At 44.2% G+C, this 24,163-nt stretch overlaps 1 protein-coding gene across 1 annotated transcript in view; it reads left to right on the forward strand.

Annotated features, from left to right (window-relative positions):
* The first annotated feature begins 286 nt into the window (after window positions 1-286).
* Window positions 287-24,163, forward strand: part of LOC148474934 (matrix metalloproteinase-21-like) — a 138,648-nt gene continuing 114,771 nt past the window's right edge. The window contains exons 1-3 of the mRNA XM_088457968.1: window positions 287-430; window positions 11,327-12,053; window positions 14,414-14,553. Of these exons, the coding sequence (XP_088314094.1) occupies window positions 287-430; window positions 11,327-12,053; window positions 14,414-14,553 (1,011 nt within the window). The remainder of the gene's footprint in view (window positions 431-11,326; window positions 12,054-14,413; window positions 14,554-24,163) is intronic.

Raw genomic sequence — 24,163 nt, forward strand, 5'->3', positions numbered from 1 at the left:
CTTACAGTGCACAGAGAACCACAACTAAATTGTAACTGCGTAAGAAAACCACTGACAAAGCCTCTGGAACCCAGTGTAGCATATCAGAGGTCCAGCACAGACTAGGTCCATCAGAGTCCCAGAGGTCCATCGCAGAGACCCGAAAGGTCCAGCTCAGATAGAGGTCCATCACAGAGATCCATTGCAGAGACCCAGAGGTCCATCACAGAGACCCAGAGGTCCATCACAGACAGAGGTCCAGCAGCACCAAGGAACTGGAATCTATGCTCTGTGGGGTAGAAGGGAAATGGGGGTACTCACAGCTTTCCTCGTAATTCCCTTTATACATCTGACTCCCACTGCCACAGAGAGAATCTACCATGCCCGAGATCGCTCGGACATCGAGTCACCCCCAAGGAATGAGGCCATCCTTACACAGACTTATGCACAGGTATGTATCTGATTGCCAGTGTTAGATTATTATTTTATACATACTGTATATAGTAGACTAGTCATAGATTCTACCTACTGTTTTATATATGTATATAAAATATATATTTCTATAGTAAATATACTGTATATATAAATCAAGGCAAACAGTCACTACATGGTGGGTTTATTATATTTATTATTCAGCAGCTTTAACTAGATACATACCATAAAACAAGAATATCCAGCCATATCAATAATTGTTTTCTGGTAGGATACAAAATACTGACGCGTTTCACCAGCCCTCAGACAACGTTCTTGCTATCAGAACGTGTAGATCCAGTGGATTAGTGACCTTTAAAGCTTTGCTAAGCTGTGGAGAGTCTATGCTGACTGATGTGCCTGGCTATTGTTCTATGGTATGCATCTAATGCTTCTTGTGAAAAGAGAAACTATGGAATATGAAATGTTCTTTAGGTCACTATGAAATGGCTCCTTTCATTGTTTTTCTCTAGATTGATACTAAAGCTGATGAAGATTCAGGTACATACAGTCAGTAATGGGGATATCTGCAGACTGACTACAGTCTTAGGGCTCTATTTATTAATATTAAAAAGTTGCTTTCAACCTTGAATTGCAGTAATGGTGCATTAGATGGAGTGTGAGTTGGAGTGAGGGTGCATTAGATGGAGTGTGAGTTGGAGTGAGGATGTATTAGATGGAGTGTGAGTTGGAGTGAGGGTGCAGTAGATGGAGTGTGAGTTGGAGTGAGGGTGCATTAGATGGAGTGTGAATTGGAGTGAAGGTGCAGTAGATGGAGTGTGAGTTGGAGTGAGGCTGCATTAGATGGAGTGTGAGTTGGAGTGAGGCTGCATTAGATGGAGTGTGCGTTGGAGTGAGGCTGCATTAGATGGAGTGTGCGTTGGAGTGAGGCTGCATTAGATGGAGTGTGAGTTGGAGTGAGGCTGCATTAGATGGAGTGTGAGTTGGAGTGAGACTGCATTAGATGGAGTGTGAGTTGGAGTGAGGCTGCATTAGATGGAGTGTGAGTTGGAGTGAGGCTGCATTAGATGGAGTGTGAGTTGGAGTGAGGCTGCATTAGATGGAGTGTGAGTTGGAGTGAGGGTGCATTAGATGGAGTGTGAGTTGGAGTGAGGGTGCATTAGATGGAGTGAGAGTTGGAGTGAGGGTGCAGTAGATGGAGTGTGAGTTGGAGTGAGGGTGCAGTAGATGGAGTGTGAGTTGGAGTGAGGGTGCATTAGATGGAGTGTGAGTTGGAGTGAGGCTGCATTAGATGGAGTGTGAGTTGGAGTGAGGGTGTATTAGATGACATGTGAGGGTACTTTACAGATAATTGAGGCGTAATTCGTTCCAGTGTATTATATCAGATTTGTTTTGCACCCTTTGTAATATATAATCTGAGAATAGAAAGGTGGCGTTCCAAGTCCTGTGTAGAAAGGTGAAAGACAGGTGCTTTAATAAACGTTTTGGGGTCCAGGCCCCTTCCTCAGGACACACGGTCTGGACCCCGAAACGTTGATTAAAGCACCCGTTTTTCACCTTTCTAAACAGGACTTGGAGCGCCACCTTTTTATTCTCAGATTGCTTTAGGGGTTTGCTAGCCCCAGGGGGGCACCCAAGCAGGGTATCAGCACGTTCCAGCTACCTACAGAGTGCCGGCTGGGTTGCTTTTCTGTATATATATATTTTCAACAAAGCCGGCAGTCCACATACAAAACCTTTTTGCAACAAACGTAAGGCGGCACTCGTGGGATTTATCAAAAAAGAGGAGTCAACAACTCTTAGGGGCATATCCAATTAGCTGTGGGGTTTAGCCCATGGCTAATTATCGCGCAGGTCAGAATTCAATTAGCCGGGACTGCACGCGCGGGTGCCCCCAAGACCCCGTGCGCGAGTCCCCGCTGTCAGGCTTTACCTCACACCTCATGTTGGTGCGAGGTAAAATCTGAGTGAGGCCTCCCTATTCGGCCTCACGCGAGCGTGAATAACACACTGATTCCGCATTTCTCGCGAAATCAATGTGTTCTCGCGTGGAAGTCCTGTTTTTTGGACGCGGGGAAAAAGCTATTTTATTGCATAGCTAATCCCCGCGTCGCGGGACTTTAGCCCGAAAATTAGCTGCGGGTGAAACTCTACAGCTAATTGGCTATGCCCCCATGTGTGTAGAGTCCAAGGTTTCAGTCCTCCCCAGAGACGCTGCCCTCCTCGTGCACCCACGGCATCACTGCCCACATCATTGCTGCCCACGGCATCGCTGTGGGACAGGGAAACCGCCTCTCCAATGAGATACGTTCTATAAAGGTATGTGCTGTATATGTATATAGTGTGTTCTTGAGAGAGAACTGGGAGAACTGAAACGTTGGACTCTTTACACTAAGTGTGTGTGTAATATATCTATATCTAATGTATAAGCAAATATGTTATCCTGATAACATTAACTATACTCTCCTAGTCTACCAGCGCGTCACAGGTACTCCTGAATAAAAACGTTTTATTGTGGCGTATAAGAAAATATAATTGATAAAACCTCTTTTATTAGGTCTGCAATAGACTGTGTAATATTTCACAAAATAAATAAAAAAATAAAGTGTGATTAAAAACTAAAGAGGGACGTCCTGCTGTGTTATTTTATTTACTGTAGAATCTAAACTGCTCAATAGTTATAATGTGAGTATACTATATGTACATCTATTTGTAATATGCTTGTATTGGCCTATCATACAGTACACCAGGATTCACTTAGATATCTAATAATGACACTATTATAAAGATGAAGGTCTGTCCCTGTGTCTTATTACAGAAGGTTATATTCCTGTGTTTATGTTAGATACAGTATATGTTTTACAGATTCCTGGTTCTCCCAGGAGGGCTGGTTTTCATAGGCAGGGGCGCCGAGAGGGGGGGGGGGGAGCGGGTACAGATTACCGGGGCCCGGGCTTCCTGAGGGGCCAGGCGGGGGCCCAGGTCTGGCGCCGCTCCCCCTCCCTCACAGCAGCCCAGCACACAGCAGTCTCCTATGCCTGTGGGGGGAGCGATCACACTGATCACGCCCCCCCTGGCTTTGAGCAGGGCTGAGGGGGTCCAGAGCGCCTCCCTCCCCAGCGCGCAGCACCGCTTTGCGGCGCTGCATATCTTTGTTTTTTTTCTGGGAAGGGGGCGTGGCCACGCCTTCTGCGATTAGGCCACGCCCCCTATTACCCGGGCCCGCCGCGGCTCTCAGCGGGCCTGCTCACAGGAGAGCTGGTTCTCACAGGAGTGCTGGTTCCCACAGGAGTGCTGGTTCCCACAGGAGTGCTGGTTCCCACAGGAGGGCTGGTTCCCACAGGAGGGCTGGTTCCCACAGGAGGGCTGGTTCCCACAGGAGGGCTGGTTCCCACAGGAGGGCTGGTTCTTATGTAGAAATCGTTTGGTACGTTATTCGGTGTTGAGTAACACTTCATGTACTGACATAATGTAGTTGAAGAGGTGAAATATAACGTGCACTATATTATCTGGTATGATTTCATCTACATTTAGCCATGTTTATTTATATGTAGCTGTTAGTACCAGAGGAATTCATTCCAGAAGGACGTGCACAGACTTCTTTCGGAGAATTAGGAAAGTCAGCTGGACAGTGATGTTCATCAATCCTCAAGGAATCAAATATTTACCGTACACCTGTGATATCCTTTCTATAATTAGCTCAATACTTTTGGCATTTATCTTCTTATAGAAAATGATGTCTTAGGCTGGGTACACACGTAAAGATTTTCTGTGCAACCATCCAACTAGGTGATTGGTTTGAATGAAAATCTGGTAATGTATGGGAGTAACTGACAATCAGCAATTTGCTCCCAAACGCCGGAAAATGGACAAAAACTGTTGTATGAACAAATTGTTTGGATCAAAATTTAACAAACTTGTCTGACGCCATTTTCATCTGTTTTCTGGCATTTAGGAGCAAATTGCTGATTATTAGGTCCTCCCATACATTACCAGATCTTCATTCCAACCAATCACCTAGTTGGATGGTTGAACAGATAATCTGTACGTGTGTATGCAGCTATAATCTGACAGATAATCTGTATGTGTGTATGTAGCTATAATCTATACGTGTGTATGCAGCTATAATCTATACGTGTGTATGCAGCTATAATCTGTACGTGTGTATGTAGCTATAATCTGTACGTGTGTATGTAGCTATAATCTGTACGTGTGTATGCAGCTATAATCTGTACGTGTGTATGCAGCTATAATCTATACGTGTGTATGCAGCTATAATCTGACAGATAATCTGTATGTGTGTATGTAGCTATAATCTATACGTGTGTATGCAGCTATAATCTATACGTGTGTATGCAGCTATAATCTGTACGTGTGTATGTAGCTATAATCTGTACGTGTGTATGTAGCTATAATCTGTACGTGTGTATGCAGCTATAATCTGTACGTGTGTATGCAGCTATAATCTATACGTGTGTATGCAGCTATAATCTGACAGATATATGTACGTGTATATGCAGCTATAATCTGACAGATCATCTGTACGTGTGTATGTAGCTATAATCTATACGTGTGTATGTAGCTATAATCTGTACGTGTGTATGTAGCTATAATCTATACGTGTGTATGTAGCTATAATCTGACAGATAATCTGTACGTGTGTATGTAGCTATAATCTGACAGATAATATGTACGTGTGTATGTAGCTATAATCTGACAGATCATCTTTCCATGTATATGCAGCTATAATCTGACAGATCATCTGTACGTGTGTATGTAGCTATAATCTGACAGATCATCTGTACGTGTGTATGCAGCTATAATCTGACAGATCATCTGTACGTGTGTATGCAGCTATAATCTGACAGATAATCTGTATGTGTGTATGTAGCTATAATCTATACGTGTGTATGCAGCTATAATCTGTACGTGTGTATGTAGCTATAATCTGTACGTGTGTATGTAGCTATAATCTGTACGTGTGTATGCAGCTATAATCTGTACGTGTGTATGCAGCTATAATCTATACGTGTGTATGCAGCTATAATCTGACAGATATATGTACGTGTATATGCAGCTATAATCTGACAGATCATCTGTACGTGTGTATGTAGCTATAATCTATACGTGTGTATGTAGCTATAATCTGTACGTGTGTATGTAGCTATAATCTATACGTGTGTATGTAGCTATAATCTGACAGATAATCTGTACGTGTGTATGCAGCTATAATCTGACAGATAATCTGTATGTGTGTATGTAGCTATAATCTATACGTGTGTATGCAGCTATAATCTATACGTGTGTATGCAGCTATAATCTGTACGTGTGTATGTAGCTATAATCTGTACGTGTGTATGTAGCTATAATCTGTACGTGTGTATGCAGCTATAATCTGTACGTGTGTATGCAGCTATAATCTATACGTGTGTATGCAGCTATAATCTGACAGATATATGTACGTGTATATGCAGCTATAATCTGACAGATCATCTGTACGTGTGTATGTAGCTATAATCTATACGTGTGTATGTAGCTATAATCTGTACGTGTGTATGTAGCTATAATCTATACGTGTGTATGTAGCTATAATCTGACAGATAATCTGTACGTGTGTATGTAGCTATAATCTGACAGATAATATGTACGTGTGTATGTAGCTATAATCTGACAGATCATCTTTCCATGTATATGCAGCTATAATCTGACAGATCATCTGTACGTGTGTATGTAGCTATAATCTGACAGATCATCTGTACGTGTGTATGCAGCTATAATCTGACAGATAATCTGTACGTGTGTATGCAGCTATAATCTGACAGATAATCTGTACGTGTGTATGTAGCTATAATCTATACGTGTGTATGTAGCTATAATATATACGTGTGTATGCAGCTATAATCTGTACGTGTGTATGCAGCTATAATCTGTACGTGTGTATGCAGCTATAATCTGTACGTGTGTATGTAGCTATAATCTGTACTTGTGTATGTAGCTATAATCTATACGTGTGTATGTAGCTATAATATATACGTGTGTATGCAGCTATAATCTGTACGTGTGTATGCAGCTATAATCTGTACGTGTGTATGCAGCTATAATCTGTACGTGTGTATGTAGCTATAATCTGTACTTGTGTATGTAGCTATAATCTGACATTTCATCTGTACGTGTGTATGTAGCTATAATCTGACAGATCTGTACATGCAGCTATAGTCTGACAGATAATCCTTACGTGTCTATGCAGCTATAATCTGACAGATCATCTGTACGTGTGTATGTAGCTATAATCTGTACGTGTGTATGTAGCTATAATCTATACGTGTGTATGTAGCTATAATCTGACAGATAATCTGTACGTGTGTATGCAGCTATAATCTGTACGTGTGTATGCAGCTATAATCTGTACTTGTGTATGTAGCTATAATCTATACGTGTGTATGCAGCTATAATCTGACATTTCATCTGTACGTGTGTATGTAGCTATAATCTGACAGATCTGTACATGCAGCTATAGTCTGACAGATAATCCTTACGTGTCTATGCAGCTATAATCTGACAGATCATCTGTACGTGTGTATGTAGCTATAATCTATACGTGTGTATGTAGCTATAATCTGTACGTGTGTATGTAGCTATAATCTATACGTGTGTATGTAGCTATAATCTGACAGATAATCTGTACGTGTGTATGTAGCTATAATCTATACGTGTGTATGTATTTATAATCTATACGTGTGTATGTAGCTATAATCTATACGTGTGTATGTAGCTATAATCTGACAGATAATCTGTACGTGTGTATGTAGCTATAATCTGACAGATAATCTGTACGTGTGTATGTAGCTATAATCTGACATATAATCTGTACGTGTGTATGTAGCTATAATCTGACAGAATCTGTACGTGTGTATGTAGCTATAATCTGACAGATAATCTGTACGTGTGTATGTAGCTATAATCTGACAGATAATCTGTACGTGTGTATGTAGCTATAATCTGACAGATAATCTGTACGTGTGTATGTAGCTATAATCTGACAGATAATCTGTATGTGTGTATGTAGCTATAATCTGACAGATAATCTGTACGTGTGTATGTTGCTATAATCTGACATATAATCTGTATGTAGCTATAATCTATACATGTGTATGTAGCTATAATCTGTACGTGTGTATGAAGCTATAATCTATACGTGTGTATGTAGCTATAATCTATACGTGTGTATGTAGCTATAATCTATACATGTGTATGTAGCTATAATCTATACATGTGTATGTAGCTATAATCTGTACGTGTGTATGTAGCTATAATCTATACGTGTGTATGCAGCTTTAGTATTATGCACAGATTACTTGTTCATCATATATGTCCGTTACGCAGAGTGGTTTATACTGTATAAAATACAAGTCTCTTACATTTGATTTTCACACAATAATACCTATTTTACACAGGATAAAATGTACCAATAAGGATTATTACACACTTTACTTTGAATCGGTCATTGGGGGCCAGTGGTATAATTAGTGCGTTATTCCTGGGGGCTTATATTACATACATATTTTTCTCTGCACATATCATCTATTTCTATTCTCATGTGTATTTGCGCCACATATAGATTCCCTCAGACCAACAGATCTCCACAAATACAGTGTGTTTATTTATTGGCGTAACACGGATTTATAATTATCATCATGTAGAAAGTGCAGAGTAAATGATTAGTTCAGCTGCAGATCTTTATTTCCTTTCTAAGCCACTTTAGATTACCAATTAAACTAGAATACAGAGTAATGAATTAGTACATCTGCATATATCTCTATCCTTTGTAGGGTGCACATTCCCTGCATACAGTATGCAGTGCTCAGATGAATGGCCTGTACTGTGCGTGCGATCGCACCAGGGGTGCGCTGCCTGTACTGCGTGTGATCGCACGAGGGGTGCGCTGCCTGTACTGCGCGTGTGATCGCACCAGGGGTGCGCTGCCTGTACTGTGCGTGTGATCGCACCAGGGGTGCGCTGCCTGTACTGCACGTGTTATTACACCAGGGGCGCGCTGCCTGTACTGTGCGTGTGATACAGTGTAGCTCTGTTTTTATGTCTCCTGCATCTCCTCACTCTCTCTTCTCTATCATGTAGAGCAGTGTTGGCTAACCTTGACACTCCAGCTGTTGTGGAACTATATATCCCAGCATGCCCTGCCACAGTTTTAGCATGCCCTAATAGCAAAACTGTAGCAGTGCATGCTGGGTTATGTAGTTCCATAACAGCTGGAGTGTCAAGGTTAGCCAACACTGGTGTAGAGTCTATTGCTAACTAAACACACTGGTCCCATGTAATTAGCACATAACACACTGGTCCCGTGTAATTAGGACATAACACACTGGTCCCGTGTAATTAGGACATAACACACTGGTCCCGTGTAATTAGGACATAACACACTGGTCCCGTGTAATTAGGACATAACACACTGGTCCCGTGTAATTAGGACATAACACACTGGTCCCGTGTAATTAGGACATAACACACTGGTCCCGTGTAATTAGGACATAACACACTGGTCCCGTGTAATTAGGACATAACACACTGGTCCCGTGTAATTAGGACATAACACACTGGTCCCGTGTAATTAGGACATAACACACTGGTCCCGTGTAATTAGGACATAACACACTGGTCCCGTGTAATTAGGACATAACACACTGGTCCCGTGTAATTAGGACATAACACACTGGTCCCGTGTAATTAGGACATAACACACTGGTCCCGTGTAATTAGGACATAACACACTGGTCCCGTGTAATTAGGACATAACACACTGGTCCCGTGTAATTAGGACATAACACACTGGTCCCGTGTAATTAGGACATAACACACTGGTCACGTGTAATTAGGACATAACACACTGGTCACGTGTAATTAGGACATAACACACTGGTCCCGTGTAATTAGTACATAACACACTGGTCCCGTGTAATTAGGACATAACACACTGGTCCCGTGTAATTAGTACATAACACACTGGTCCCGTTGTAATTAGTACATAACACACTGGTCCCGTGTAATTAGTACATAACACACTGGTCCCGTGTAATTAGTACATAACACACTGGTCCCGTGTAATTAGTACATAACACACTGGTCCCGTGTAATTAGTACATAACACACTGGTCCCGTGTAATTAGTACATAACACACTGGTCCCGTGTAATTAGTACATAACACACTGGTCACGTGTAATTAGTACATAACACACTGGTCACATGTAATTAGTACATAACACACTGGTCCCGTGTAATTAGTACATAACACACTGGTCCCGTGTAATTAGTACATAACACACTGGTCACATGTAATTAGTACATAACACACTGGTCTCGTGTAATTAGTACATAACACACTGGTCACGTGTAATTAGTACATAGCACACTGGTCACATGTAATTAGTACATAGCACACTGGTCACATGCTTTTACATGTAAATACAAAAAAAATTATATAAAACCTATTTTAATAGGTGTAAAAAAAACCCCCAAAAAACTCTGCACCGTATATGAATATATAGAAAACTGCAGATTGAATGCTGAAAAAAAGCTGATTCAATGGGTCTCAGTAATTGTTTTTAGATTTTTAAGGACTTTTTATCCTGTAATAACCTGAGGGGAATAGTGTATATGTAGCAGCAGTCACTGTTTTGTTTGAGTCAATTTAGATTTATGCATTCATGGAATCAGGAGATTTCAGATGGTGTAAACTACTGTTTCCTATGGGTGCTGCAGGCACCATCTCTCCCCCGCAGTCCCCGGCCAGTCCCGGAAGCCAATGCTGTGCGCATGTGCAGTTTCAGCTTTCCCCGGGGAAGTCTTTTCTCCGAAATGCTGGGGATATAACTTAGGTACAGCAGTTGTGATAACTGTTGTCCCCGTGAGTTCCCCGTAGTACATAGCCAGGGTATTTTTATAAAAAATTTAAATATCCGTGGCATGTTGGAACGTTAATAACTGGGTCAGTGCCACAATTATCAATACATAGACCCCTAAATGTAAATTAAATCATACCAGATAATATAGTGCACGTTATATTTGACCTCTTTAACTACATTATGTCAGTATCTGAAGTGTTACTCACCCCCGAATAACGTACCAACCAATTTCTGCATAAGAACCAGCCCTCCTGCGAGAACCAGGAATCTGTAAAACATATATTGTATCTAACAAACACAGGACACCCACTATAATCCCTACCACACCCACATTACAGACACCCACTATAATCCCTACCACACCCACATTACAGACACCCACTATAATCCCTACCACACCCACATTACAGACACCCACTATAATCCCTACCACACCCACTATAATCCCTACCACACCCACATTACAAACACCCACTATAATCCCTACCACACCCACTATAATCCCTACCACACCCACTATAATCCCTACCATACCCACATTACAAACACCCACTATAATCCCTACCACCCCACTATAATCCCTACCACACCCACACACCCAGTATAATCCCTACCACAGCCACTATAATCCCTACCACACCCACATTACAAACACCCACTATAATCCCTACCACACCCACTATAATCCCTACCACACCCACTATAATCCCTACCATACCCACATTACAAACACCCACTATAATCCCTACCACCCCCACTATAATCCCTACCACACCCACACACCCAGTATAATCCCTACCACAGCCACTATAATCCCTCCACACCCAAGCAACCACTAAAATCCCTCCCACACCCACGAAAACACATGCATAACATGTAAACTCCGCCTGTTCTGAATTAAATCCATGACCCCAGTCTTGTGTGAGATGTTAACCACTGTGCCATGGTGCTGTCCACATTATTGTTTTTGCATGGTCACTATTTTTATTTCTTGTAGAACTATCTTTGGAAGTATGGTTGGATCGAGCCAGTACACTGGGATTCTTTGCCATTCCATGGGATGCCAGCAACATCAGGGGAGAATATAGCCCCAGCAGACATCTCCGCACTTCTGAGTGAGGCACAACCTTTACCCTCCACCCAATCCCTGTCTCCTCAGGGCCCAGGACCCACATTGAATCCAAGATTTGTAGGAGCACTGAAAAGATTTCAGGAAGCCAATAGGTTGAAAGTAACAGGGGAACTGGATGATGCAACGCGGGAGGCTATGAATGCTCCACGTTGTGGAGTGCCTGACCTCAAGGTACCAGAAGAAGAAAGGCCAGGGGATGAAAGCACAACAGAGGGTGACATCTCACAGCCAGAAGATATAAAGCAGGAGAATAGCATCACTGGCAGTGACAGAATCAGGAGAGGATTACATGAGAAACGTAGAAGAGTCCACCCAGGATCAGGAATGGTCACTGACCTGCAATTGGGCCGGCATGTAAGGAAGAAACGAAGTGATCTATTAAAAGCTGCAACTAAAAAGGGGGCTTTCTCCAAGGCTACGGTAAAATGGCGGCTCCTGGGTGAAGGCTATAGTGTATGGCTGACAATTGATCAGCAGAGGTCTATACTAACGAGTGCTTTTCGAATCTGGAGTGAGGTTGTTCCCCTGAACTTTGAAGAGGATTTACACTCTGCTGCCCACCTTATTGATGTCAAGCTGGGCTTTGGAACACGTAAGTAGGACAGCGTATAACCTGAGATTACACTTCTTCCCTACTCACTGATTTCAGGACAGGAGGAGGATTAGGAGAAGGTGAATTACAGATTATTGTAAATGCACATAAACGAAACAAAAGTAACAATTCCATTTCTTCCCACTGTCACTCAGAGCCCCCACACCGGTACCCCCATTCATGGTCAGATGTCTGTCACATGGACAAGTCACTAACAACCATGAAACCGGCCTGTCTCTCCGGGAAGCCGACTGCCTAAATACAGGCAGCCGGCTTCCCGACTGTCATTTCCCGGCAAGGGTGAAATGCCGGCGTCTAGATGTAGATGCCCGCATTTCCCCGACGCCTGGAGACCGGCATCCCGATCATAGAGATGCCGGGCGCCGCGAGAGGTTAGGTTTAGGGTTCCCAGGGGGGACTTAGGGTTAGGCACCCCCCCGGGAGGGTTAGGGTTAGGCAGCGGGGAAGGGGGGATTTAGGGTTAGGCACTTAGAGAGGGGATTAGGGTTAGGCACCCCTAAGGAGGGTTAGGTCAGGTTAGTAGATACTCACCTATCCACGATCGGGATTTCCAGCGCTGTCGGGCTTCCGCTGCTTCGAACTCTGCTCATGTCGGGCTGCCGTTGACGGGAATCGACCCACCGGCCGGCGGTATTTCATACCCATTCCGTCTCTCACAAATCAACCATGAGCAGTCTATATACAGTATCTTATATCTATCTACAGTATCTTTCTACAGTATCTATATTATATGTACAGTATCTATATTATATCTATCTACAGTATCTATCTTATATCTATCTACAGTATCTATATTATATGTACAGTATCTATATTATATCTATCTACAGTATCTATCTTATATCTATCTACAGTATCTATATTATATGTACAGTATCTATATTGTATCTATCTACAGTATCTATATTATATCTATCTACAGTATCTCTTATAATATAGATACTGTAGATGTATATGTAGATATAATATAGATACTGTAGATATATGTACAGTATCTTATATATCTACAGTATCTATATTACAGTATCTATTATATCTATCTATAATAGATATAAAAGATACTGTAGAGATAGATATATATCTACAATATCTACCTTATATGTATCTACAGTATCTATATTATAGATATCTATCTACGGTGTCAGTGATGTGACGGCGTCAGTGAGGGGGCGATGTGACGGCGTCAGTGAGGGGGCGATGTGACGGCGTCAGTGAGGGGGCGATGTGACGGCGTCAGTGAGGGGGCGATGTGACGGCGTCAGTGAGGGGGCGATGTGACGGCGTCAGTGAGGGGGCGATGTGACGGCGTCAGTGAGGGGGCGATGTGACGGCGTCAGTGAGGGGGCGATGTGACGGCGTCAGTGAGGGGGCGATGTGACGGCGTCAGTGAGGGGGCGATGTGACGGCGTCAGTGAGGGGGCGATGTGACGGCGTCAGTGAGGGGGCGATGTGACGGCGTCAGTGAGGGGGCGATGTGACGGCGTCAGTGAGGGGGCGATGTGACGGCGTCAGTGAGGGGGCGATGTGACGGCGTCAGTGAGGGGGCGATGTGACGGCGTCAGTGAGGGGGCGATGTGACGGCGTCAGTGAGGGGGCGATGTGACGGCGTCAGTGAGGGGGCGATGTGACGGCGTCAGTGAGGGGGCGATGTGACGGCGTCAGTGAGGGGGCGATGTGACGGCGTCAGTGAGGGGGCGATGTGACGGCGTCAGTGAGGGGGCGATGTGACGGCGTCAGTGAGGGGGCGATGTGACGGCGTCAGTGAGGGGGCGATGTGACGGCGTCAGTGAGGGGGCGATGTGACGGCGTCAGTGAGGGGGCGATGTGACGGCGTCAGTGAGGGGGCGATGTGACGGCGTCAGTGAGGGGGCGATGTGACGGTGTCAGTGATGTGATGGTGTCTGTTTGAGGGTGATGTGATGGTGTCAGTGAGGGGGCGATGTGACGGTGTCAGTGAGGGGGCGATGTGACGGCGTCAGTGAGGGGGCGATGTGACGGCGTCAGTGATGTGATGGTGTCTGTTTGAGGGCGATGTGACGGTGTCAGTGAGGGGGCGATGTGATGGCGTCAGTGAGGGGCGATGTGACGGCGTCAGTGAGGGGGCGATGTGACGGCGTCAGTGATGTGATGGTGTCTGTTTGAGGGTGATGTGATGGTGTCAGTGAGGGGGTGATGTGATGGTGTCAGTGAGGGGGCGATGTGACGGTGTCAGTGATGGTGTCTGTGTGAGGGTGTTGTGATGGTGTCTGTGTGGGGGTGGCCCATTCATTTGGCACCGTTGCTGCTTCTATTCCTATCCCTGATAAGGACAATGATTTATCTGTAATTCCTCCCTCCAGGCCAGCACCTGGGCTGCTCGCAGATGTTCGATGGAATGGGCCGGGAGTTTGCTCACGCCTGGCAACTGGGGGACATTCACTTCGATGACGATGAGCATTTTGTGCCTCCAAACAGTGCTCAGGGGATCAGTCTTCTGAAGGTGAGGATATCACAGAATAGGACGCCATCATATCGAATCATTCCTGAGCCACTCACCTGGTACAGATAAGGACTTTTAGCTCTGGATGTGAGCTTTCCAAGGTTTTTACTTCTTACTGAACAATTGAGCGAATGGGGAAGTAGTATGTGCTCTTACCCCATGCTGTACCTACTGATCCCAAGTCAATGCCCCAATCTTCTAGCACCCTCCTATTTTATGCAGGCCTGCCCAGTCCTAACACTTAGTTGCAGAATTGGTTCCTATGAATAACTTTAGCCTTCACTACACCCAGGACTCACGCCATGGTTGCAGACCAGTATGTACCACCCCTTTCTAGGCTCAACACAGGTCTGTGTGTAATATATATATATATATATACATACATACACACACACACACACACACGTAACTAGGACAAAATAATGCAGACACCACGCTTGATGATGAACTCGCTAACGTTTAATGATGACGCAGCACGGGCATTAAATGTGAGTTACCAGTTAATGGGTGTAAGAGAATCAGGGTGTGAGCAGATGCAGAGTAACAGGTGTAAGAGAATCAGGGTGTGAGCAGATGCAGAATAACGGGTGTAAGAGAATCAGGGTGTGAGCAGATGCAGAGTAACAGGTGTAAGGGAATCAGGGTGTGAGGAGATGCAGAGTAATGGGTGTAAGGGAATCAGGGTGTAAGCAGATGCGCAGATGCAGAATAACGGGTGTAAGAGAATCAGGGTGTGAGCAGACGCAGAGTAACGGGTGTAAGAGAATCAGGGTGTGAGCAGATGCAGAGTAACGGGTGTAAGGGAATCAGGGTGTGAGCAGACGCAGAGTAACAGGTGTAAGGGAATCAGGGTGTGAGCAGACGCAGAGTAACGGGTGTAAGAGAATCAGGGTGTGAGCAGACGCAGAGTAACGGGTGTAAGGGAATCAGGGTGTGAGCAGACGCAGAGTAACGGGTGTAAGAGAATCAGGGTGTGAGCAGATGCAGAGTAACGGGTGTAAGGGAATCAGGGTGTGAGCAGACGCAGAGTAACAGGTGTAAGAGAATCAGGGTGCGAGCAGATGCAGAGTAACGGGTGTAAGGGAATCAAGGTGTGAGGAGATGCAGAGTAACGGGTGTAAGAGAATCAGGGTGTGAGCAGATGCAGAGTAACGGGGGTAAGGGAATTAAGGTGTGAGGAGATGCAGAGTAACGGGTGTAAGGGAATCAGGGTGTGAGCAGATGCAGAGTAACGGGTGTAAGGGAATCAGGGTGTGAGGAGATGCAGAGTAACGGGTGTAAGGGAATCAGGGTGTGAGGAGATGCAGAGTAACGGGTGTAAGGGAATCAGGGTGTGAGCAGATGCAGAGTAATGGGTGTAAGGGAATCAGGGTGTAAGCAGATGCGCAGATGCAGAGTAACGGGTGTAAGAGAATCAGGGTGTGAGCAGATGCAGAGTAACGGGGGTAAGGGAATCAAGGTGTGAGGAGATGCAGAGTAACGGGTGTAAGGGAATCAGGGTGTGAGCAGATGCAGAGTAACGGGTGTAAGGGAATCAGTGTGTGAGGAGATGCAGAGTAACGGGTGTAAGGGAATCAGGGTGTGAGGAGATGCAGAGTAATGGGTGTAAGGGAATCAGGGTGTAAGCAGATGCGCAGATGCAGAATAACGGGTGTAAGAGAATCAGGGTGTGAGCAGATGCAGAGTAATGGGTGTAAGTGAATCAGGGTGTGAGGAGATGCAGAGTAACGGGTGTAAGGGAATCAGGGTGTGAGCAGATGCAGAGTAACGGGTGTAAGGGAATCAGGGTGTAAGCAGATGCAGAATAACGGGTGTAAGAGAATCAGGGTGTGAGCAGATGCAGAGTAATGGGTGTAAGGGAATCAGGGTGTGAGGAGATGCAGAGTAACGGGTGTAAGGGAATCAGGGTGTGACCAATGCCCTAACCAGATGCAGTGTAATGGGGATTCTGGGCAAGCGCAGTCTACAGAAGACATATGCGCGGCGGCCATTGCCGGGGGCCTCTCCTGGCTACTTACAGGTACTGTATGTGATGTATACGCTTCCCATGCCGGGTGTTGGTAAGTCTGACAGTATCGCATCTCCCATAGAAACCTAAAGAGACCTATAGTGGATGCGGCTTCTGGTGCAAATGAATGTACAGCAGCCGATAACCACTGTGATCTCTCCACCATACATCTGAGGATACTAAATATTTGCTGGTGTCCCCTGAAAACTGGTGTTTTGGGGAATATACCGCAAATATTAAATGGTCAAAGGGCCCCAATTTGATATATGTGAGAGATAATATGTGAAGGAAATAAGAAATGTAACTAATCTATCTATCTATCTATCATGAGCAAATAATCTCTCTCGGGGTCAATGGTTGCACAATGCAGTAATAAAATGAACACAACCAAAATATCTGCCTTAGAGTCTATAAGGTTTAGGTTGTTCAATAAATCCACATAATTACTCAGCAGTGCGCGGTCAGTACAGTTACATCATTACTCAGCAGTACGGGGTCAGTACAGTTACATCATTACTCAGCAGTGCGCGGTCAGTACAGTTACATCATTACTCAGCAGTGCGCGGTCAGTACAGTTACATCATTACTCAGCAGTGCGCGGTCAGTACAGTTACATCATTACTCAGCAGTGCGCGGTCAGTACAGTTACATCATTACTCAGCAGTGCGCGGTCAGTAGTTACATCATTACTCAGCAGTACGCGGTCAGTACAGTTACATCATTACTCAGCAGTACGCGGTCAGTACAGTTACATCATTACTCAGCAGTACGCGGTCAGTACAGTTACATCATTACTCAGCAGTGCGCGGTCAGTACAGTTACATCATTACTCAGCAGTACGGGGTCAGTACAGTTACATCATTACTCAGCAGTGCGCGGTCAGTACAGTTACATCATTACTCAGCAGTGCAGGGTCAGTACAGTTACATCATTACTCAGCAGTGTGCGGTCAGTACAGTTACATCATTACTCAGCAGTGCGGGGTCAGTACAGTTACATCATTACTCAGCAGTGCGGGGTCAGTACAGTTACATCATTACTCAGCAGTGCGGGGTCAGTACAGTTACATCATTACTCAGCAGTGCGGGGTCAGTACAGTTACATCATTACTCAGCAGTGTGGGGCCAGTACAGTTACATCATTACTCAGCAGTATGGGGTCAGTACAGTTACATCATTACTCAGCAGTACGGGGTCAGTACAGTTACATAATTACTCAGCAGTACGGGGTCAGTACAGTTACATCATTACTCAGCAGTGCAGGGTCAGTACAGTTACATCATTACTCAGCAGTGCGCGGTCAGTACAGTTACATCATTACTCAGCAGTGCAGGGTCAGTACAGTTACATCATTACTCAGCAGTACGGGGTCAGTACAGTTACATCATTACTCAGCAGTACGGGGTCAGTACAGTTACATCATTACTCAGCAGTGCAGGGTCAGTACAGTTACATCATTACTCAGCAGTGCGCGGTCAGTACAGTTACATCATTACTCAGCAGTGTGGGGCCAGTACAGTTACATCATTACTCAGCAGTACGGGGTCAGTACAGTTACATCATTACTCAGCAGTGCAGGGTCAGTACAGTTACATAATTACTCAGTAGTGCGGGGTCAGTACAGTTACAGGTGAACCACATAGGACCATTTGTTGCATATAGTCAGTATATCCCAGGTCTAAGCATACCATATACCGTCATGACAACCATAAAAGAATCACAGAAAATCATGGTGTACATTTTCTAAAAGTGAATTGTTTGATTTTTGGTCAGTTTTGTGTCTCGGGGTCTCTCTCTTATTTTTTAAACGATGTAAAAAAAAAAAAATATTTTAGTAAATGTGAGATTTAGACCCTGAAACACAAAATCGACCAAAATTCAACCCAAAAAGACTATCAGTAAAATCCCCCTGAATCTCACATTTACTAACAGATGATTTTTTTTTTTTATATGGTTTAAAATAGATATAAAATAAATAAAACCATCTGTTATTAAATGTATAATTTAGACACTAAAATACAAAATCGACCTTCAGTAAATATACCCCACATGTTGCAGTTAGAGCATGCATTCAGTATATCCCAGGTTTAAACATATCAAGGACCAAATGTATGCTAATAAAACATGTGTTCACTATATAAAAAAACTACAAAAAAAAAATGGTAGTTGCTCAAATCAGCTAATTGCATAACACAGGCGCTTGTAATAATTATATGACCCAGAGTGGGTGCTACTATTATGTAGCAATAATTATTTTGGGGTGAGCGTTTGGGAGTGGGGCCCCCGGGGGGTTCTGGCTGGGCCTGTCTCATGGCATCACCACTTAATTCACATAGAATACTTTTATCACTTTTCTATTTGTTTGTTTATTATTTGTCATTTTAATTCTCTCATTTCATTAACACTTATTGATTTATCCTCACACATCTATTCCTCAAGCTGCATACACACACAACGATTTTTTTAATGAACGATTTGAGTAAATGATTTTTTCCCTTGAAAAAATTTACTAAAATCGTTTACTAAAGTTGTTCATTTACTAAATGTCATGAACGATTTTTATGAACTACAAACGATTTTTGCATATTCCCTTAATGTAAATCGTTGAGTTGACAAGTCTGACTGAACGACAAACTACAAACGACAAACTACAATACAAATGTGAACGCGCATGAACGATAATCGTTCATCGTTTGACTCAGAAAGTGAACGATTTTTGCCATCAATTATCGTTAAACTATATCGTTTAACGATAATCATTAAAAAAATTGTGTGTGTATGCAGCTTTCACTTCACTATCACCTTTTTCCCCTTTTTGTGTGATGCCCTGGGGATGGCCCTTGGCTGGAATTTTTTGGGGGTGCCTTGCTTCTCGGACGTGAACCCCTTAATGTTACGGACGCCAGTATAGAGGAGCCTTGACGATTGGCCTGGCGCTTATTCATATAATTGCAAATGTGTGTAACTAATACCCCTGAATCGCTATTATCATGTAGGATTTAAGTATTGTTTTTGCTGCAGTGTGCTGGGGGACAAATCTCTCTTTTTTCTATGTGTTCACTATATCCCAGGTTTGTGCATACCACATATCATTTGCAAATCACAGATAAATCACCAGCATATATTCAGTATATCCCAGGTTTGTGCATGCCATTTACTACACAAAGGCTGCCTGTGGCAGAGAAGGAATGTTTCCCAATGATAACATGGATATTAATTCCGTGTTCTAGTGTCTCATTATACTGCACCACGTACCAGGCATTCAGCACACGCATCCCGGGCTAATCGCAGACTGCGCAGCCCCTGTAATCAGACACACATGCTGATCCTTCAGTCACTCTACCTCATCACCGATTGGCTACATTACCTGCCAGTCATAGGAATGAGGCTCTGATTGGTTCACTGACAGTATTTATTTCCCGGCCTGCTCCTGAGCTGTCACAACTGCTCACATGGCACCACAGGAATCCCCTCAGCAGTGCGCTCATGGCTGGTCCCTGTGTTGTGCTATCCTGCGCTGCAGTACTAACAGGGCAGACATGGAGGTATCCTGCCAGCAGATGCTGCTTCTGTCATTGTGCTCATTCCCTGTTCACGACTCTGTATAACAGGGAACAGCAGAGGCAGTGACTTATAACGGCTCCACTCTGTGGCTACAGTATAGCACTACTATGACACAAGGCTACACACGGTGCAGCAAGGGCCAGATGCAGCAAGGATCGCAGTTGTTAATCTGTTCGCAATTGGCTGATTGTTGCATTCTTTGCATGCATCGCAACGACTACGCAGACCCATCGCAGAGTGATTGACAGGAAGTGCCATTTGTGGGTGGTGACATGGGAGAGGTTGGCGAAACACAGGCATGTCAGTGCGTTTCAGTGCCGCTGCAGGGGCGTGCATAAATTATCCACAGCGATGCCATATGCAGCCTGAGTACTCATAGCGTGCGCTGAGGTTAGCAATTCTGAGTAAGGTCAGAGCTTGTGCCAGTGTGCATGAGGCTGCGATGGTACTCACTGTTACTCACTTTGCAGTCTTGCTGAACATTACGGATGTGTGTAAGGTAAACGTCCTTATGTTGTGCTGCGACGACATGGATTAGCATACTATCGCAGTTGAACTGCATGTGTAATCGCTGCTGCAATCGCAATAGCGATCCGTAGTGAATCAGGACCAGTATCTGCTAAGCACTACAGTGTCACGTTTGTCTGAGTTACCTGACTCAGGTGATGAACTGGATTCTGCGGAGACCGGCATGACAGGAACCACAGATGAGGTAGATAGCTCTATTACACGACTTATGGGGCAGTGAGAGCTGCCTTTGATGATAAATGACAGGAACTTGGAGGAACCAGACTGGGACCGGCAGGAAGACTTGCTGAGTTGAACTGGTGAACTGAATAACTTGGGCTTTGACTCCGGACTGGAGTGACGTGGATTGACCAGAATCCAGATTGGGACCGGAACGGGCAGAATTCAGCCTGGAACGGGAATGGGCTCGGAACTCGACTCTGGACTGCAATAATGTGACAATGGCTGAAGGGAAATCAGGTAATGCTTAGACAAGGGCTAAAGAGGGTAATCCGGAAATGCTGTGACAAAGGCAGGAAGTCAGGAGCAGGCTGGATTGGGTAATTGGGAATTTAAGGTTCAGGAAGGAATAGGTAGGTAGAGGGAGCAGGAGTTGATCCACAGCAGGAAGCAAGGCAGGGTGACACGGTGCAGGTTTGCAGAGAGCCAGGGACTAACCAGGAGAAGGGCAAGCAGCGGAGCACAAGACTAAGGTCAGGGGCGCAGGAACTCACTTTTAGCCGATGCTAAAACACACGAGTTGCACTGGCCTAGGAACTAGCAGGATTTCTGGATGCTCCAGATATTGCTGTAAGCAGGATTTCTGGATTGCCAGGTATTGCTGTAAGCAGGATTTCCAGATGAACTAGTCTAGGAACCAGCAGGATTGCAGGATGCACCAGGTATAGCTGTTAGCAGGATACCGGATGAACTGGTCTAGGAACCAGCTGGATTACAGGATGCACTTGCAGACAGATACAGCACAAGTTATACACCACGTAAAGTAACGAGATGTTCAGGCCCAGATGCTATCAGAGGAGGGTGTTTATACCCTGGGTCTGGCAGGAATTGGTGGATACGGACAGGTGGTCTGGTAGTAGCACTCTGAGAGGTGGAGGGCACAACATGCAGAGGGAGAGATCATCTCTGCAGTACTGAGAGTCAGAGCTACACCTGCGATTCCAATCAGGGCCAGCAGTGCTCACAGACAGAGGAGGCCCAGGTGAGTAATCACTGTGGAAAGGAGAGCAAACAGAGATGCGCTGCAGCCAGCATGATCAGAGCAGATCTCCCAGGCAGATTACACACACAGATCCATGAGACAGCTGGCAGGGGTAAGTCTACAGGCAAAAGGTGAAAACTAGACAGGGTCGTGACATACAGTATTATATTATATAATGTGATAAGTGTTCTATGTGTGTCAGCAATTGTCACTGTATAAGGAATATATCCTGTTTATAGATTACTCTCCTGGTAGGCTAAAACCTTGGCTATACTGAACATGCGTATTCTCTGTGACAGTCTTTTGTGAACTAAATGGCAAGCTAATACCTGGGATATACTGAATATATGCTTGTGATTTATCTGTGACTCACAAATGAAATATGGTATGCACAAACCTGGGCTATACTGAACACATGCTTTATTAGCATACATTTGCTCCTATGTGGTTTAGCAGCACCTAATAAGCACATTATTTAGATACAGACCCTCATTACAGGCTATTCTTTGGTATTGTTAAACCATACAGGTACTTGCCTATCAGGGAGATTGTGAAAGCAGCACCTATGAGCGTGGTGGTAAAGTGGAGAGTACTCCTACATGTGATGGGCGCATCATACATGTGATGGGCGCATCATACATGTGATGGGCGTGTATTCCTACATGTGATGGGCATGTCATACATGTGATAGGCTTGTACTGCTACACCTGAAAGGCGTGTCATACATGTGATTGGTGTGTACTCCTACACCTGAGAGGTGTGTCATACATGTAATAGGTGTGTACTGCTACATCTGAGAGGCGTGCCATAACTATGATAGGCGTGTACTGCTACATCTGAGAGGTGTGTCATACATGTAATAGGCGTGTACTGATACATCTGAGATGCATGTCCTACATGTGATAGACGTGTACTTCTACATCTGAGAGGCGTGTCATACATGTGATAGGCGTGTCATAATACTGATTTACAAGTATGTCCGAATGTAAATGAACCCCAAAGCCATTAGTAAGATCTATTTGTTGATGAAAACACTCTGATACATTTCAGAAAACACATGTAGCCATAGGGATCACTGTGCCTTATACCCAATGCAGGGAAAGGATACTAATACATGTAGCCATAGGGATCATTGTGCCTTATACCCAATGCAGGGAAAGGATACTAATACATGTAGCCATAGGGATCACTGTGCCTTATACCCAATGCAGGGAAAGGATACTAATACATGTAGCCATAGGGATCACTGTGCCTTATACCCAATGCAGGGAAAGGATACTAATACATGTAGCCATAGGGATCATTGTGCCTTATACCCAATGCAGGGAAAGGATACTAATACATGTAGCCATAGGGATCACTGTGCCTTATACCCAATGCAGGGAAAGGATACTAATACATGTAGCCATAGGGATCACTGTGCCTTATACCCAATGCAGGGAAAGGATACTAATACATGTAGCCAAAGGATCATTGTGCCTTATACCCAATGCAGGGAAATTATACTAATACATGTAGCCATAGGGATCATTGTGCCTTATACACAATGCAGGTAAATTATACTAATACATGTAGCCAAAGGATCATTGTGCCTTATACCCAATGCAGGGAAATTATACTAATACATGTAGCCATAGGGATCATTGTGCCTTATACCCAATGCAGGGAAATTATACTAATACATGTAGCCATAGGGATCACTGTGCCTTATACCCAATGCAGGGAAATTATACTAATACATGTAGCCAAAGGATCATTGTGCCTTATACCCAATGCAGGGAAATTATACTAATACATGTAGCCATAGGGATCATTGTGCCTTATACACAATGCAGGTAAATTATACTAATACATGTAGCCATAGGGATCACTGTGCCTTATACCCAATGCAGGGAAAGGATACTAATACATGTAGCCAAAGGGATCATTGTGCCTTATACCCAATGCAGGGAAATTATACTAATACATGTAGCCATAGGGATCATTGTCCCTTATACCCAATGCAGGGAAAGGATACTAATACATGTAGACATAGGGATCATTGTGCCTTATACCCAATGCAGGTAAAGGATACTAATACATGTAGCCATAGGGATCATTGTGCCTTATACCCAATGCAGGGAAAGGATACTAATACATGTAGCCATAGGGATCATTGTGCCTTATACCCAATGCAGGGAAAGGATACTAATACATGTAGCCATAGGGATCATTGTGCCTTATACCCAATGCAGGGAAATTATACTAATACATGTACCCATAGGGATCATTGTGCCTTATACCCAATGCAGGGAAATGATACTAATGCAT

This window comes from Taudactylus pleione, unplaced genomic scaffold (assembly GCF_031769625.1).
Source record: "Taudactylus pleione unplaced genomic scaffold, aTauple2 ptg000798l, whole genome shotgun sequence".
Lineage (NCBI taxonomy): Eukaryota > Metazoa > Chordata > Amphibia > Anura > Myobatrachidae > Taudactylus > Taudactylus pleione.